General features: G+C 45.1%; 1 protein-coding gene across 4 annotated transcripts in view; it reads right to left on the reverse strand.

Annotated features, from left to right (window-relative positions):
* Positions 1–19714, reverse strand: part of PIBF1 (progesterone immunomodulatory binding factor 1) — a 178423-nt gene that overhangs the window by 146595 nt on the left and 12114 nt on the right. For all 4 annotated transcript variants that reach the window (XM_053307224.1, XM_053307225.1, XM_053307227.1 and 1 more), the window contains exon 5: positions 13773–13892. In XM_053307224.1, the coding sequence (XP_053163199.1) occupies positions 13773–13892 (120 nt within the window). The remainder of the gene's footprint in view (positions 1–13772; positions 13893–19714) is intronic.

Below are 19714 nucleotides of genomic sequence, written 5' to 3' on the forward strand. Positions count from 1 at the left end.
ATTTGATAGTCGGGATGAGGTGCTTACCTTGGAAGGCAATGTTGGGTTTTCACCAAACAAAACATTTGTGATAATCCAAAAAGTTCAATTTTTTATTCATCTGTCCAGAGAACATTATTCCAGAAGCCTTGTAGGTCATCCAGGTGTTCCTTCATAAACCTGAGCCGGGCAGCAATGTTCTTTTTAGAGAGCACTGGTTTCTTCCTAGCTATCCTCCCATGAACACCATTTCCATTCAGTTTTTTCCTGATGTTTGATACACGAACCCTCACATCAGCTACAGTGAAAGAGGTCTGCAGATCTTTAGGAGTGTGAATGGAACCAATTCGGACGGTTTGGTTCAAATTCAAGCCAAATTCAAAACGGACTGCCAGTCTGTTAGTCAGTTCGAGTTGAACTGGCCCCCAGTTCAGTTTGACCATCAAACTGGTTTGAGGGATATGCTTGTAAAGGGGAATCCAGTGGAAGGAGGAAACCCTGCCTTTAAAATACTCCTTACCACTGTCGGCGGCAGAGACTTCTCTAAACTCCAGACCGGTCTGGCACTCCCAGGAGCACAGCTCAGTTGCGGCCTCTGCAGTACTGGGCCATGCTGCTGAGAGCACCAGACCCACCCTGCTGGACACCATTAGAAGTATTTTAAAGGCAGGATTTCCCCCTTTGCTTGTCAAGGGGAATCCTCAGTGGATTCCCCTTTATAAGCATACCCCTCAAGCCACCAAACCAGTTCCATTAGAAACTGGGTAGGTTCCGTCTGAACTTGTACTAGCACACCTTTTGGCGGGCAGTGGGGGGGAGTCCAGTTCAAGTTCAAACTGGTCTAAGTGGCCTGGTTTGAATCAAACCAGGTTCAAATTGAAATGGTTCCACACATCCCTAGTTAGTCTGGGGTTCTTTGTGACTTTATGGATGATTTTCCAAGTTGCTCTTGGGGTGATCTTGGCAAAATGACCACTCCTGGGCAGTCACTGTAGTCTTCAACTTTTCCCCCATTTGTAGACTATGTGTCTGACAGTGAAAGGATGGAGCCCCAACTGCTTAGAAGTGGCCGTGTAACCCTGTCCAGGCAGATGAGCATCACCCACTCTTTTTCATAGGTTCTGTGAATTTCTTTTGATTGTGGCTTGAAGAGTTCCAAATGAGTGTCATGATACAGACCTAATTCAGGACCTTTATATAGGACAGAATGTCTAGACTCAGTCATGCAGCTTTCCTTTGCAGGGTGGTTTACTTGTCCCCCAATTAGTTAGGCACCTGATTGTGATTACCCCATTATTTGTGCTAAGGACAATAGAAGTTCACTTACTAGCTCACACACTTGTCCTGAATTAGTCTCATTTTCTCCACTTCGTACATTATTGTGTCTCAAGCAACACAACATAGTTTAATTCATGCCCTTTTATTGCATTACGAAAGACTGGTTTCAATTACACAAGGGTATTATGGTAAGACCTTGCAGTGTGATTCTCATTATCCTACTTGGGATTCACAAACCTTTTCTTTGCACTGTAAATCACTATCTTCCTAGAACTGCTCTAGGAATAGTATATATTCATCATGTTAGTAAACAGGTTTGTAAAACTGCTTTTGAAAATTACATGTAAACTTCAAAAGACCACCAAAAAAACCAGGTCAGCCAAATATATGAAGCAAAATTCAAGTTGCTTCCAATAATTCAAGCAAGTATACTATGGTGCTTACTATTATTCCAATTTTGATCATGATTAGATAGATGTTTTTCAAGCATATTGGCTGATAGCTGAAATTGACAGTTTCTTTCTACATGCTGGAGAGCCCAAGTTCTTCTAAGTAGGGGTGTGCATGGTCCGGAGTCCCCCCCGGTCCGGAAGGGGGGGACTGTGACTTTAAGCGGGGGGTGGTGGTAGTACTTACTCCCCCCCCCGCCGCTCTTCCCCCTCCGGCGCTTGTCCGTTGAAAAATCTTCTTGGGGCGGCAGAGTTCCTCCCTGCCGCCCCTGCCCCCATCGTTGTTAGCTAAGGCTTAAAAGAGACGAGCGTGCGCGGTGTGCATGTGCCCTGAGTGGCGCGCTCGCTCGTCTCTTTTAAGCCTTAACTAACAACGACGGGGGCAGGGGCGGCAGGGAGGAACTCTGCCGCCCCAAGAAGATTTTTCAACGGACCAGCACCGGAGGGGGAAGAGCGGCAGCGGCAGCGGCGGGGGGTAAGTACTACCACCCCTCCGCTTAAAGTCACAGTCCCCCACCCATCCAGACCGGTCCGGTGGTTTTTCCCATGGGGCCGGACCAAAACCGTGCACACCACTACTTCTAAGTGGTCTCTGTCCACCACACAGATGGGCTTCACGCCTGCGTGGAGAACCTGCCGGAACACTCACAAGCTTTTTTTTTTTTTTTTAAATGGTAGCTAGACTCCACCCACTTACAACTTAGTCACATGATATACATCCTTCTCAGTTCTTTTTCATTTGCCTAAGAGATAGTTTCTTGGGACACTTACAGGCTTCTGTCACTTGTCACTTACTTTATATCTATATTTTCTTTTATAGTTTATTCCTTTCTGTTTCTTCACCATACATCCCTCTTTTTCACTTTATGTGTTATTGTTTTTTGGGGAATACTAGTTAACACCCATCCCCCACCCTCACACTTCTCTCTCTTGAGGAGATTGCTGAGGTGAAGTCTGGTGGTGTATGGCCGCAAAAGGAACTTTTAAACGCCGCTTAATGTCCAAGACTGCGTTTCCCTCCTCTGACGGCCATAGTTACTGTTTAATCTGCCTGGGGGAGTCTCACCAGACCACGAATTGTGTTCACTGCCTGAAGTTTTCAAGGCAGGCTGAATGGAATTGAGCCTCTCGCTTGCGATTACATCTTTGGGAGGCAGCGATGTCAGCGACAGACCAACTGGACTTAACCCTTACTAAGAGTGTTACCAATATGGAGACTGTCGCTTCAGTGGTCTCGTTACCACTAGGAGGGCCTGGGACTCCTTTGGGGACTACCTCTGCCTCCACTGCCTCAGGGGTGCCTGTCTCTCAGCATACTCTGGAGACGTCAACAAAGCCCCCAGAACCGGCTCCCTCTGGTGCTTCTGTAAAGCCGAAGCCTTCCCGTGTGGGGAAAGACTCTCTGTGACGCCGCTAAGGGCTGTAAAGGTAAAGAGAAAAAGAAGGAGAAGACTCAGACATATTCGGTACCGAAGGACAAGCCAGGACTGATTGCTTCGGAAGGCTCTGTGTCCATAGTGGCTCCTGCGCATGCGCAAATGTGCTGATAGGAGCCATGGTCGGAGCCTGGGAAGCAGAAGCAGAAGAGCGCCCATTCTGAGTACACAGCAGGAGGCGTCAGTACCGGCTCGGGGCTTGAATGCAGGACAGACCGTGAGGATCCTGGCTCAACCTGCCCCCCTCCCCACCTCACTGCAAGACACTGCTCTCAGTCAGGCGTCCAATAGGACAATGAACAGGGTGATCTTTTTGACTACTCCGATTTGGAAAGGGATAATTATGAGTCTGAGGAAGACCATTTTTCAGTTGCTAGTGCTAAAAGACTGTCACCTCATCGTTTTATCAAGTATTACCCTTCCCATACTTTCAACTCTACTGAGGAGAGTGATCAAGTTTACTCTGAAGATGACTATCATTACCATCCATCCAGAGCCTATCACACTTACCCCAGGGAATATTACATCCATGATGCTAAATGAAGATATAGACACCATTCAATATTGCCTATGAGGTTATGGAGGTCAAGGTCTCAATCCCCACCTGTGCGTGGGGCCCGACATGACATGGTGCATAGAGGTAGATCCCCTACCCGCGATTGACACTATTCAGCCACAACTGGCCACCGTAAGCGCGACCAACAGGCGGATGGAACTAAGGGGGATGCGCATTCTTCTTTCGACCAGGCACCCCGATACTGCAAACCTGAGGCAGCATATCCTTCATCAGGACCCAACAACCACCGCCTCCATCTATGGCTCCCATTTCTCATGGGCACAGTTCTGCAACCCCTGCCACTCAGATTTGGTGCCCTGCTACCACATCTGCGTTAGAGCCAGTTGGCCTGGTCCTTCCAGAAATTTTTTAAAATTCTTTTGATTCATCCACTGATTCGGACTCTGATTCGAGTTCTTGCTTCTCCGATGGAGCCCCCTCCAAGAAGAAACAGAAGAAACAGAAAGGAGAGGACTCTTTGGCTCTGTCCTCTCCATCTGGGGATGCCAAGTCTCTTGCTATGTATATGTCTGCCATGGCTAATTCTCTGGGTGTGCGACTACAGGAGGAAGTCGCTCCCTCCTCGAACCCTCTTTTCGATGTTCTAGATAACGATGCAACCAAGAGGGTGGCACTTCCTATGAATCCGGCCTTGTTGGAGATCATCCAGAGTTATTGGGGAAAGCCCTCTGTGATCCTGCCAACTTCTAGGAAGTTCGAGACTTTATACAGAATCCAGCTCTCAGTTCCTTCTCAAACATCCTTCGTTGAATTCCCTAGTAGTGGAGGCGGCGCAGAGTAAGTCTAAGAATAAGCAACTTACATCGCTCATGGACAAGGAGGGCCGCAGACTGGACTCGGTAGACAAACGTCTATATTTTGGTCTCTCGATGCTGCTAAGGATTGCGAACTACCAAGCCTTTTTATCCAGATATAATCATCTGATCTGGGAGAAGATCTCATAGCACCTATGCTTGCTCCCATCAACTGTGAAAGAGGCTGTTCGTTCCTTGCATAGAGAGGGCATTAGGTTGAGCAAACAACTTCTATATACATCAAAGCATACTACCGATTGTGCTGCAAGAGCCTTAATATCATCTATTTCGTTATGCCGGCATGCTTGGCTCAGGTCCTCTGGTTTATATGCCGAAGTGCGGACCCGTATTGAGGACCTCCCATTCGATGGGGCTGCTCTTTTTGGATCTCAGACAGATGACACCATGGAGAAGGTCCAGAAAATGTGCAAGACCACAAAGTCTATGAGTTTCTCCTCCTCCGTTGCGTCTTCCCATTATAGGCCATTTCGTCCACAGCGGCCATATCAACAACGTGCATCCACGGCTCCAATCTTCAACCATTCCTTTCTACAATCTTGCTATGGCCAGTCTAACCAGCAGTTCAGAAAGCAACCATTCCAGGGCCCCAAGCAGGGACAACAAAAATATAAGCCTGGAATTGCTCATAAAAGAGCGTGACTATCCCTGGTTATGGGTAAGACCCTACCTAGAACGATGGGAAGAAATTACATCAGACGCTTCGGTCCTGACCATTATACGCATCGGATACACCGTTGAATTCTTGGAAAGGCCCCCAGACTCTGGTGTAAATACTACACCTGCAACTACAGTGCTGCAAGAGGAAATCTCTACCCTCCTGCAGAAAGGGACTATTGAACGTGTCCCCTCCCATCTACAGGATGGCCTGTTCTCACGCTATTTCACAATACCAAGAAGGGTTAGGGTTCTGAGACAAAACTTAGAGCTCCGCCTCCTCAATACCTACGTCTGCTACCAGCGTTTTTGGATGCTGACTGTTTCAGAGATTCTACCCCTCCTCACTGAGGGACAGTGGTTTGTATCCATCGACCTGGAGAATGCTCATGATCACGTAACAATCAGACTGCAGCACAGGAAGTATCTCCATTTTCAGGTCAACGAGGATACCTACGAGTTCAGAGCAATGCCGTTCGGGCTCTCTTCGGCCCCAATAACTTTCACAAAATATATGGTCGTCATCATAGGTCATCTCCAGGAGAAAGGCGTTCAGATTTTTCCATATCTTGACAACTGGTTGTTGGCGGCCGATTCTCCAGAGCGTCTGTTACATGACCTCGAGACGACAGCTTCACTCTTACAAGATTTGGGCCTAACCACAAACTACAGGAAGTCGCAACTACAACCAATGCAAAGCATAAGGTTCCTGGGCCTCAATTTTGATTTGGGAAAAGCACAAGTATCCTTGCCTCAAGATCGCATTAAAAATATTCAGAATTTAGTGCAGAAACTAGGTCGGAGCCCAATACATACTGCACAGGACGTGCAGCGTATGTTAGGCTTTATGGCCTCCACCACAGGGGTTATACCAATGGTGAGACTCTTTATGCGTTCCCTTCAAAAATGGTTTTTAGACACCTTCCATCCGCTTGTAGGAAAATTTGTCCTTGAGTCTCTCACGTGGTGGACCCAAGAGCGCAATTTGAAACAGTCAACCCCCTTCAAGCGGGTACCTCCCCAAGTACGACTTACAACCAACACCTCAGAAGGAGGCTGGGGAGCTCATCTGCATCACCTCAACATCAATGGGCATTGGTCTCCAAAAGAGTCTGCACATCACATCAACTACTTGGAACTGTTAGCGATTTTCAAGGCCCGAAAGGGCTTCCTGCCAGAAGTGGAAGGCCATCATGTGCTTCTGTTGACGGACAATACTACAGCAAAGTCGTACACCAACAGGCAAGGAGGTACTCAGTCTCGCTCTCTGCTTCGTCTTACTCAGGAGATTTGGCATTGGGCTCTCTCCCATGCTATGCACGTAAAAGGACTTGACAACGTGATAGCAGACAAACTGAGTTGGACACAAACTTCCTCTCATGAGTGGAAGTTAGATCCAGAAGTCCTGGCAAAAATTTTCGGTCATTGGGGGTTGCCAGACATAGACCGCCAGCGAGGAAAACAGTCACTGTCTCACATTCTGCTGCAGAGCAGGAAGGGGAGGGAATTCCCTGGGAGACACTTTCGTGATGGAATGGACAGAGAAGCTCTTTTACCTGTTTCCTCTGATCCTGCTACTACCTCGAGTTCTTCAAAAGATTTGTCTCGACTTGACAAACTGCATCCTGATAGCACCCTGGGGGCCGTGCCAACCCTGGTTCCCTCGACTTCTGCATTTGTCCCACAGACGGTTCTTCCACCTTCCCTCTTTGCCAACGTTACTACCATGCGGGGGGGCGGGGGTGGGTTCTGCACCCAGATGTTCGGGGACTGTGCCTGACTGCATGGAAGATTCAGCAGACTGACCTGTGGAGTTGAAGGCAGTTCTGTCCGCCAGTAGGAAGCCTTCCACTATGGCATCTTACGAGTCCAAATGGAAGCGTTTCTTAAATTTCGTTTCCGAGAGATGGAACTATGATCCCACAAGGGTACCTGTATCCTGTATTTTGTCTTATCTGTTAGACCTCAAGCAAACTGGTTTATCTATGTCTTTGGTTCGTGTTCATTTGGCTGCTGTTTCTGCTTTTCATGCCACCGATAATAGGACTGTTTCTTTGTTTGCACTCAAGGAAGTTAAACAATTTCTAAAGGGTTTAGCTTATTTACACCCAGATCCATCACCGGTAGACCCCTCGTGGGAACTGCTGCATGTTCTGACTGCCTTCATGGGAAAGCCCTTTGAACCTATGGCGACTTGTGATCTCTGACTGCTGATGCTTAAGACTATATTTTTAGTCGCAATTACCTCGGCAAGGAGGGTAGGAGAGTTGCACGCTTTGCGCTGTTATTCCCCATACTTAATATTCCAGAACAAAGAACTGGTGTTGCGAATTGACTTCTCTTTTCTGCCAAAAGTGGCTTCCACTTTTCACGGATCACAGTCCATAGTGTTCCCTGTATTCTTTCCCAATCCTGTAACATCACTGGAATGAAGTCTACATACACTAGTCATTCGTAGGGCTTTGGCCTTTTACGTGGAATGCACGGCCCCAATTAGATCTACTGAAGTACTATTTGTCACATATGGGTCGCCCCGTAAGGGCAACAGGGCATCCTCACAAACTATTTCTGCCTCGATTGTACATGCCATTAAATTGGCATTCGAATAGGGCAGTCTCCACTTCTACTGCCTTTGATAGGAGTCTTCCCATAGCTACTATCTGTCAGGCGGCAACATGGTTCTCCCCTTCATCCTTCGTTAGGCATTATGTCCTGGATGTTGGAGCACAACAGGAGGCTGATTTTGGAAAATCTGTTTTACAAGCCGTTTGTTCATGATAAAGTTTTATAGTTATCCATATGTATTTTTCTCTCACTACTGTTCGTATACTCCGTTGAATGTGTATAACAAGAACAATGTGTTCTGAATCCAAGCTGGTGTCCCGTGTGTGTGCTTTACTTATTTGTTCAATTACAAATTTACTGGGCACACCTTATGGCTGATACTTCCCGTGTTTTTCTGTTACTGAGGCTCTGCCCCTCCTCCAAGGTTCTGGAGCTTGCTATGCGCCCATCTGTGTGATGGACAGAGACCACTTAGAAGAACTGTAGGTTGCTTACCTGTAATTGGAGTTCTTCTGGTGGTCATCTGTCCAGTCACACACCCACCCAGCCTACCCCGCTGCAGAGCCTTGTTTGGCAGACTTCAGAACTGAGGAGAAGGGTGTAGATCATGTGACTAAGGTGTAAGTGGGTGGAGTCTAGCTACCTTTAAAAAAAAAAAAAGCTTGTGAGTGTTCCGGCAGGTTCTCCACACAGGCATGAAGCCCATCAGTGTGGTGGACAGATGACCACCAGAAGAACTCCAGTTACAGGCAAGCAACCTGCAGTTACACTGGGGGCATTCAGGCATCATAGGAAACAACAGTTAAAAGTCAGTTCTGTATGACACTCCCTAGACTTGGGAAATAGGGATGTACATGAACCATGGTTCGAGCACATTTCAGGAGCGGGGCCCAGAAGCTTTAAGAGGAGAGCAGGTCCTTACCTGCTCTCTGCTGCCTCATGCAGCTGCAGCAAAGCGTGTCCCAAGAAGCCCCACATAACATCCGTTCATGTGCGGGAGCCATTTACATGGTCAACATAGTGTTGCTGTCTACACAAATGGCATCTACGCATGCGTGGACGGTGTGTGTGCTGGTACCGCACAGGGCTTTCTGGGTTGTGCACTGCCCCAGCTGCATGGGGCAGCAGAGAGCAGGTAAGGACCTGCTCTCCTCTTAAAGCTTCTGCGCCCCGCTCCTGACATGTGCTCGGACACATGCACATCCGTATTGGGAGCATGCATTCCCTCTCCCTTCCCTATGTACAAGTCAGAAGAATTTTACTTCCAACTGAGATTAGGAGTAAGCCAAGATCAGTCATGACAACAGAACTGACCCATTTTAATTTTTTTAAACTATCTAATTGAAATAAATCAAGATGTGAACCTTAGGGTTGAAGTGGGTTTCATATATCTCTTTACTGCAAGTAAGTATATAAGAATAATGATTCCATTCAGACACCATGACCAACCTGGGGTTTGTTCCTAACCCCAAACCAAAGAAGAATTTTTCTAATTTGCACACAGGCAAGGAAGGGGAGCATGTGCTACCAAGACTAGGATAAGTCGTGCAGAACTTACATTTAACTGTGATTCCATGGAACATATGAACCCACCCCAAGTCTTATTTTCTTTTGGTAGCACAGGAGTTTCTTCTTTCACGATATAAACGGATCAAGATGTGAAATGTTGAAAAGATCAGTTCATTTTCAGTGTGACTCCCACAAACATTCAAAAGATACAAAGTATAGGAAAAATATGCGAGACTGAGTATGCCAAGTTTAGTTAAGAGACAATATAGTATTGAAGTTCACCAGGGGAACACAGTTGATTCTCTACAGGAATCAGAATTAGGGCTACTTTTGTTCATATTCTGTAGCACACTAGGTTAAATTCCAAACTTTTGCTGGAAACTGACACAGCACCCTCAACTTTCACTGAGCAGCATCCTAATCACTGGAAGGAAAAAGTCTTAGATTGTTTGACAACTGCTGAGTAAACACTGACACCAAGTGGCAAAAAATAAAAACTCAAATTTAGGCATTCCTGCATATATGTGTGTGTGTGTGTGTGTACACACAGATATACAATAAAATGTATTATCCTCTATTGGATGTTGATCAGATGGCAGAGACAAGTTATAAGTTGTCTTTATAATTATGTCTTTAGTTATACGTTGTCTTTATAATTATGTCTTTAGGGTCTTTATGTGATTGTATGTCATTTTGGGCATTTACACACAGAAACAGTAAGTCTTGACTGGCACACAAAAACATGTCCTGTACTTTAACAGAGTAGAGAGAAGCCACTGTCACACAGCATCTACAAGTGACTTGAGAGGAGGTTGAAATCTAGGGAATTTCAAACTGCTGTAATGACTCATGTAAGCCATGATGATATATCAGTTTAACACAAGAGGGCCTTGTGTGACCTGAAATTCTAAGTATGCCCTGCTTTGACTTAATTAAATCACTCTTGTTTTATGTGACATTCGTTTTCCATTTTGGAAAAAGCCTGCAAATGTAAGACAGCCATGTCACTGTTTATGAACAGAAGCGTCTGGGTTTTGTTTTTGTTTTTAACTGAATATCCAGTCTGAGGAAGGTGTTCTCTGTAACTTTAAAGCTCCTAGCCTGCATTTTAAAATATCAGTTGGACCAAATAAATGGTCTATTCTTGTTTGTTCAATGTTTCTACGTCTGCTAAAAGACTGATTTTGCAAAAGACTTGTTGCCAGACAGCCTCACCCTACCACTTTCTCTCTGGAAACTCTGGCTTCCAGTGGAATGATGAGTGAGGTCTGGGCAAGCATTTGCTATCAGGAGAGCTGAGCTGTCAGTGACTGACCAAGAGAGGGATCTTTGGGTCGTGGAAGACAGCTCGCAATGTGCGGCAGCTGTGAAAAAGGCCAATTCCAAACTAGGGACCATTAGGATGGGGATTGAAAAATATAACTGCTAATATCATAATGCCCTTATACAAAACTATGGTATGACCACACCTGGAGTACTGTGTACAATTCTGGTCACCACATCTAAAAAAGGACATTGTAGAACTGGAAATGGTGCAGAAGAGGGCAACCAAGATGATATGGGACCTAGAGCACCTTTCTTATGAGGCAAGGCTACACCTGGGGCTATTTAGTTTAGAAAAAAAGACGACTGCAGGGAGACATGATAGAGGTCTATAAAATCATGCATGGAGTGGAGAAAGTGGACAGAGAGAAATTCTTTTCCCTCTCACATTTATTTATTTATTTAGTTAGTTAAAAAAATTTATACCGCCCAAAACGTACATCTCTGGGTGGTTTACGACAGAACAAAAACAAAATAAAACAATCATTAAGACAAATATGGAGGAGGGGGGACGTTACAACATTTTAAAATTTTTAAAATACTTTAAAACAGCATTAAACCATTAAAACAACATTAATTAAAAGCCTGGGTGAAGAAATGTGTTTTTAAAGACTTTTTTAAAGCTGTCAGAGATGGGGAGGCTCTTATTTCACTAGGGAGCACATTCCAAAGCCTCGGGGCAGCAGCGGAGAAGTCACATAACACTAGAATCAGGGGTCATCCCATGAAGTTGATTGCCGGGAAATTTAGGACCAGCAAAAGGAAGTATTTTTTCACACAACACATAGTCAACTTGTGGAATTCTCCACAACTTGGATGGCTTTAAGAGGGGTTTGGATAACTTCATGGAGGAGAGGTCTATCAACGGCTGCTAGTCTTAAGGGCTATAGGACACCTCCAGCCTCAAAGGCAGGATGCCTCCGAGTACCAGTTGCAAGGGAGTAACAGCAGGAGAGAGGGCATGCCTTCAACTCCTGCTGTAGGCTTCCAGCGGCATCTGGTGGGCCACTGTGTGAAAAAGGATGCGGGACTAGATGGGCCTTATCCAGCAGGGCTGTTATGTTCTTATGAGAAAAGTTGGTTTCTGTTGGAATCATACAGCTGTGTCATGCAACCCCTGAACCAGTGCAAGGTTCAAGAACCTAGGAAAAGGGGATGTAACCACCCTAAATTCTGTATCCTTTAAATGAAGCCACAATTCCCGATGTGACCCCCCCCCCCAAAAAAAAAGTCTTAAAAGAAAAATTTTAGAGCAGGGAAAGCACAAGGAAGGTCAAGACCCAAATCAGTTAGTTAGGATTTGGCAGGACGGAGTCCTTTTGTTCTGTGCTTTATCTGAATAGCAATTATGACAACTTATTCAGGATCCCATGCTGCAGTCTTCTCCTATGTATTTATAAGTTTTCCCATTTTTGGAACTTGGCAGAGGGCAAAACCCCATAAAGCCTCAGTGCTCTTGGATCCCAGTTACTCAAGCTTTTACTGCAGGAGCTTGGTGGCATACACAGCCTTCTGCTGCCCAGAGGTCTACTGCCCAGCTTTCTGCTATGCTGAATCAGTGCACTACTAACCCTTAAAAGTTGGAAAACTGGACTGTGAGGTCCAGATGGAATTGCTATCCTTGAGTGCTCTTTGCACAGGTCAGTTGTAGAAACACCTGCACAGAACTGCCCTGGACACTCCTGGAATGCTCTCTGCATGGGCTTGCTTCAGGTTAATCTGTACTTGGCTGAAAGTCCCTTGACTATGGAGCAAGATCACTGAGCCACTGAGGCTGGCCATTCCCTACATGGGCTTGTCACAGGCAAATTCCTGCACTCGACTACCCAGGAAACCCAGTGCTCCCCTGTGCTAGCAGTGAGCACACCAAGTGCCACATACCTTGGAACATGGTGCCAAGCCTTGCCTGCTTCTTTGGCAAATCCTTTGTGGATGGGACCCCCAGTAAGTTTTGCCCCTTTCATTTGTACAATGAATAGCAGACTTGAGAACGGGTATCAAAGCTGCTCCTGATTCTTTCACACACACCCCACCCCTCAGTCTCCCCCCCCCCACTTTTTGTCAACATTTCAATGCCCACCAGGCTATTAGAGCCTTTACCCCCCTCACCCTTCTTATTTCTTCAAATAAGTCTTCACACCCTGCACAACTGTGACAGTGCCAAGGTTGCCAGATACCATATTTTACATGGAAATAAATATTTCTCATTTTCAGAAGTCTTGCCTCTGGTGCACCCTAACATTGTCTTGCCGCTGACTAGACTGAAGTCTGCGTTATTCATACTTGCAAGTTTGGTTTTGTGCAAATTCCTCTCAGTTAAGCCAAAGCCATAGATACACACTGTATAAAATACACAGGCAGCAGTAAGTGCGGAAACAGAACTTTTCAGTATGTTAAAGCTATTTTGTATCAAACAAACACACACACACACACGGATGAAAGGGTGAATGACAGCACATTTTCCAGAAATCCAGTAGCAATTGTTGGCACTACACAAAATAATTATGGGTTCAATTCACATATATTGTATATACAATTGCCAGATTAGCCTGCAGTAACAATAAATCATGTTGAAGTCTGTTATTCTGATAAACTCGGACTCAAGGGTGCTTTAAAAAAAGTTATGAAAAGAAATCCAATTCTGTTCTACCTTTAAAAAAAAAAACGGTTTGTGAGCAAGTCAGAGATTATGGTTTCTCATCAACTTTGAAAACAGGATGGCACCAACCATATTCTGCTGGCAAATCAAGTGCCAGCACAAGGTACCTTTCACCTGCCCATTCTCTACACAAGCTCCCTGAGCTCCCTCTGATGAGTCACAAAAATTAAAGAGAACTACAGTCCAAGGGGCAAAAGACTGCAATTTTCGGCCGTTTTTTTCCTATTGAGGCATTGCCGTGCTGCTGGGGACCCGTGGATCATGGCAGGTCACTTCTCCCTGCATCTGCATGACCATTTCCAGAACATTTTCTGACCTCCAGGAACCTAATCCAATTGCCCCAATGCTTCCATATCTGCAGTAGCAGCAGAGAACAAAACAGACATGAATACAGAGATTCTCCTGTATGCAAGTGCCCAAAGGAAAATAATGTACTATGCAGTGTAATAATGTACTATGCAGTATGTGTGTGTGCACAACATACACACACTATTCTTTTTTTTTTAAAAATGGTTTCAACATACAAACCTCCAGCAGGTATTTCAGCTGAGATTTGTTATCATTTAGTTCTTCAAATAATGCCTCCTTTTTCATCTGTAGTTCATTTAGCTCTTTTTTTAAGGGATGTACTACTTCATAGAACCTAACCTAGAAAGCAAAGACACACAGTTATTACTCCTTAAAGTAACAGAATATCAAACATGTGATCTCTTTTCTCCCATCCCTATCCCCTTTCTCTTTGTGTCTTATCTTCACTTACAGTACATTGTAAATTTAAAATCTAGGCACATAACTTCAAGCAAATGATGCAATGTTTCTTCATCAACATAAAGCTCATTAGATAAGGCAAGAATACACAAATCCCTGATGGATTATAGAAAAGCTCTTATTTTGGTATTGTACAGGTAGCCTGCTACAGTGCTGCAAAAAACATATTAAGTGTTTGCATGATAAATGCAAATAATTGCTTTCTATCTGGATACACAAAAACACCAATTGTGTGTTTTCTTGCTACCTTCAAGCTTCTAAATGTTTTAATGATGATGATGGTAAATGCACACAGTTTAACGAAGTCCTAAAACTGAGATCATACGAATACAAAGCCATGTCCTCAATATCAAACTAGAGAACTTTAGATTAATGCATGGGCGTAACTGGGTGGGGGGCAGCCAGGCGCCACTGAGGGTGAGCACCATGCCAGTGCCTGCCACCCCCACCCCATTGTCCACCTGCCCAGCCCCAAGTCCCCTCAGCCACTTGCCTGTTTGCCTTCTCTCCTTGTGGCCTTGCCCTTTGGAGCAGTATGCAAACTGCGACAGAGCAGCTCCTCTTCCTGCCTCTCAGCTGATTGGCGGGGCTTCCAGAGAGACCTCCGTGCAGGCCTCCCTGAAGCCTGAACTCCAGTGCCCAGGCAGGCAGCCAGCAAGGAAAGAAGGAGGAGGCAGGCCGAGTAGCCATCACTGGCTGCCTTTTACCCACCACAGTTCTCTCTGCCCAGCACAGATAAGCCTTTGCCTGCTGAATGGATGTGAATTCCTTTTTGTGGTTACCACCCCCCCTGATATATAGGAATCTGTTTGCTATAGGGCTTTGATTGGGGTGGGGGGAGACTGAGAAGTCTCTGAATATTTAATTTAAAACAGATTGGAAATTTTGCTGGCTTTAAAAACAAAAACTATCTAAAAAGGCCTATAAGTGGCTTGTTTCATGGCAGAAAAGTACAAAAACTTCTGGAACAATATTATATTTATTTATTCATTCATTCATAAATGCACTTATGTTCAAGTTGTTTTGCAGCCCAGAAGATCTGAGTGAGAACTGTGAAGCATGTGTGGTGCTTTTATTTTACTTTTCCTGTGTGTGAACTGCTCCCCGATAACTCTCAGGGACTTCAGGGTAAATCTGGCCAACATGTGAATGCACTTCCATTCCAGAGGAGATGTGTGTTAAAAGGCTTTAAAAGCCTCGTGTGAAAAACCTCCTGGAATCAAACTTTACTGAATTTGTTCAGAATTCTGAGAAAACAAACATAGGCTCACACTCCATGGTTTAAAGTCTCCTTTACTAATCTGCAGCGAGGGGGCCATTTTAATAATTAGTGTTTCTAGTGTGTTCTAGGCATTAAAAGTAGCACAAATATATAGTACTCAATGTATATCACTATATATTGTGAAGTGTGTGTGTGTGTATTCAGTGAAATGTATATCCAGGCAGCATACTTATTTTGAAATATCAGACTTAAATCCTTGGGGGCCTGGGGTCAGGGGCGTAACTACTATTAGGCAAGGGGAGGCGGCTGCCTGGGGGCCCCCATGCCTCAAGGGCCCCCCAGAGGCAAGTCACATGACTATATATTGTGAAGTGTGTGTGCTTGTATCAGCGAGGGGCCCATTTTAAAATTTTGTCTCTGGGCCCACTCCAGCCTTGTTACGCCCCTGCCTGGGGTGTGTGGAGGTCCTGGACTTTGAGGGGTTGGGGGCCCATTTTAAAATCTTGTCTCTGGGCCCATTCCAACCTTGCTATGCCCCTGGCAGAATAGATACTACACATGGGTTTCTGCACAACACCTGCACAGAAGAAACTTCCATGTAGAAAATGAGTCTCTTGTAAATTGACCCTGAATTCTCCATACATGACTGGGATATCTGAGAGTTAGAGTCAATTAAAAAAAAGAACAGCACACTGCTTGTGACAGGAAGGGGCAAATTACAATGATTTCTTAATCTGGCAGTGGCTGGTTTTGGCCCTGGCAGAACTTGGCTGTCTGCTTCTGTTGCAAATTCTTCTCGTGTGATAAACTAATGCATCCTCCTCCCTCCTGGTGCCAGAGTAAGCACTAGTGTGGTGAATGCACATATACCCCATCATGAGCCAACAGTTATTACAAGACAAAGGCTGGCAGGAATCCTTCACTGGTTTATAGGCTCCCCCACCCCTGGCCACCTTCTTCTTTCCCTATTTTGCTAGTGGCTATTTGGGCAGGTGATCCTCTAGGACAAAGTCATGGTTTGTTTTTTAAACATGAGAGGAGACAAAAAATGACACTTGGAATCCTCACATAACTCCTGACTGTTGTTCAGAGATGGCTCATGTTTTCAGGTTTTGATCAACAACCATGTCTAGGTGGTACAGTGTTCTAATCTAGATGGTACAGTGTTAATTCTGGCCACTGGCTGTACTAATAAAGACTACAGTGTTCCTTTTAACAGGGATTTCCAGATATTGTTGACTACAAGTCCCATCATCCCTGTCTGGACAGGGGCACAATTTCAGTGCTTGCCCTAGGCGCTATTTTCCCTAGATACGTCCCTGGATTAATGTTTAAATTACATGGATAATTGTCCATAGACGTTTATCTCCAAGATGAAACACTGTATCTATCATGATTTACAGCACTACTTTTCAGAGATGAGATTACTAAGAATGAGGCTTACTACATGTCTACTTACAATTCCAATATAATTGGAACACAGTTGGCTATAAGAGAAGATATTTGATCAGATGGCTGAAGGTCAGACCATTTCAGTTCCTAAGTTTTGTCATGCGACCGGAGCTACGGAAATGTATTCTGTCACCTCTCTTCCAACTGGCAGTGCCTACAAGCCAACTGTTCTTTGCAAATTAAGGGCCACAAGATCAATAGAGATCCGAAAGCTACTTCTGAAAGTGATGCTACACACACTGACTCCTGTTATGAATATCATGTGTTACAGGAAATCTGGATTACTGACATACTGGGTTTTAAATGTTTTAAAAAATTTAATGTTTTAAATGAATGGTTTTAATAGTTAAGTGATTTGATGTTTTAAATTATTTTAATTGTGAACCGCCCAGAGTTTTGAGCAGTATAAAAATGTAATAAAAATAAATAAAATAAATAAATATTCATTCACGTGAACTAAAGATTAAAAAAAAGGAACATTGTGACTTACATGAGGAGTCCACTCTCAGCAGGTTGCTCCACATTACTCGCCCAAAGATAAGGCCAATCAGAAATGTTTAGTGCTCTGAATAGGAGTCTTGCCTGGAATCCTAGATTCAACTGACTAAGCCAATGGGGCATATTTAGAAAACTAGGTCCAGAACCATAACTGACAGATGCTAGAAACAAGAACAGTGTCTGTAACCTGAATCCCTGAAGGAGAGGGGAACCACCAAGAAAAAAAAGAAGTATATTAATTTGAAAGCAAAGATGCAAAGACCAACAGGTGGAATGGATTCACTCCGTTTTCCTGCTTAGAATGGACTCTTCAGGCAAGTCACAATGTTCCATTCTCCAGCAGGGAAAGAGTACATCCAACAGCAGGATGTACCTCAGCTTCAGTCCCATGGAGCGTATGTTTCTGCTAATTACGTCTTAACTACTTGCTGTAGCACTCTCCTTCCAAAGGATGTGTCTGGTTTTTTTTTGTACATACTTTTTATTGAATTTTAACAACATCAAAAGACAAACACAAATAACACAAACACTCACAAACACACACTATAAGGACTTCCATCTCATCCTTGGAACGAAAGGATGTGTCTGTTGACACCAGTGAACTTGGTTTATAGTGGCAGATAAAGGAGGAGGAAGAGGCCCACATGGCTGCCTGACAAACATCAATCAAGGGTGCCTGAGTAGAAAAAGCGGCCGAAGCAGTAGTACTACGTGTGGAATGCATCACCACTCCAGATGGAGGAGTAATGCCGGAGGATTAGTAGGCTTGGTAAATGAGTAGGATTTGGAAAGGATGAGGATGAGTAGGCTTGGAAAGCATACAGGAGGCTCGGAGACAACCTTTGTACTAGAGCCAATGTTCCCTCTAAGGTGTGCGCTCACACATATTTGAACCCCTGGTCCAATCCACTTAGTAAGAAAGCAAGAATGGAAGTCATAGATGTTGGGGATGGGACCACTCCTTCTGCCCTGCACCAATTAGAGAAAGCCTTCCAAGCGGCTTGGTACAATGGCTTGGTAAAGCCTCTCCTTGAAGTCATCAGGGTATTTAACACGTTCTTTTTTCTATCCAGGGCCTCCCACCAATCACCATGCTTTGAGACTCAACCAGTCTGGCTGGAGGATGCGACCCTGAGAAAGAAGATGTAGGCTCTCCCCCAAAGGGAGCTGAGGTTTCATGGACAGTTGGAATGGGTCCAAAAACCATGGCCTTCATGGCCAGGCTGGAGCTACTAGAACCACTTCTTCACAAAACAATTCAAAGGATCAAGTTGTGTGAGGCAAAGTTGTCTGAGGCGGAAAGCATACAGGAGGCCGGGAGACCACCTTTGTACTAGAGCCAATGTCCCCTCTAAGGTGTGCGCTCATATTTGGCCATTTGGGCAAGAGCATAATGGTGATGAACCATCGACTGGAAACTCAGGAGAGAGAGACGAATTGCCTGGAGTTCCAACCAATTGATCCTGTGTGGTTTCTCCTTCTGTGACCATTGCCACTATGCTATTTGAGAATCACAGTGATCACCCCACCTGAAAAGGCTGGCATCTGTGGTGACCTGAATCTTGTCCAAAGGGAGAAAGAATACCCTATGGCCCAGAGATGGAAAAACCCACCAAAGCAGTGATTCCATCGTGGAGAGGGGTATTGGACCCCATGTTTTGGAGTGCAAGCCTGTCTTGCCATGGCAAAAGGGCCCACTGGAGAGGATGCAAATGAAATCTCGCCAAGGGAACCAGATCGTAGCAAGAGACCATGCTTCCCAGGAGATGGATGAGGGTGGACAGCTACCCTAGCTAACTGGGCAAAGAGGCACCTTTTTAATGTGGCGATACTCTTTATTTAGCAACGGGAGTATAACTGGCCCTATTCAGTCCCTGAAATGGAACATATCCCCTACTTCGAGCGAGCTCCCTGCATGCCTATGTAGGGCGCATCTGAAAACTGAAGATGCTGACAAGAAGTTGGATCTGAGGGGGGTGGGGACTTCTTGGACACATGGCCCCTCTACCCACTGCCTGAGTGAATGGGCCTCTGGTGCTGCTGAAGACTCAGTGCATGAAACAGAGCCCAATCCAACCACTATTTTCTTCCTTTTCTTGGGCAGTTTGGCCCTGGAGCCCCCTCAGCAAGGTTAGCATGGGGTGGAAAGTGGGGTGGTGCCCGCAGGGGAGCAGTCTGCATCAAGGGCTGACTCCCTGGCTGACATGCTCTGGCTAGCTATCATAAACCTCGAGGGTTTTTTGTTTGTTTGTTATTTTTTTGCCCATTAAGAGAGAAATAAGAGAAGTAGTGAATCAATAAGTTCTCATCAGAGAACTTGAATGGTATGAAAATGAAAGATCAAAGGAATGAAATGCACTGTGGCTACTCTGCTGTTCCAGAGCTAGACAGGGTAGAACTAGGGTTTCAGGGGAGGCTCCTCCAGGGGGGTGGGGGGTGGCACTTGACATTTCTGAGTGGCCTCATCTAGAAGTGAGCAATGAGAAGGAACCCCCTGTCAGATGCACTCCTTCCCTGCTGTAGAAAGCAG

The sequence above is a fragment of the Hemicordylus capensis genome, chromosome 3, assembly GCF_027244095.1.
Source record: "Hemicordylus capensis ecotype Gifberg chromosome 3, rHemCap1.1.pri, whole genome shotgun sequence".
Classification (NCBI taxonomy): Eukaryota; Metazoa; Chordata; class Lepidosauria; order Squamata; family Cordylidae; genus Hemicordylus; species Hemicordylus capensis.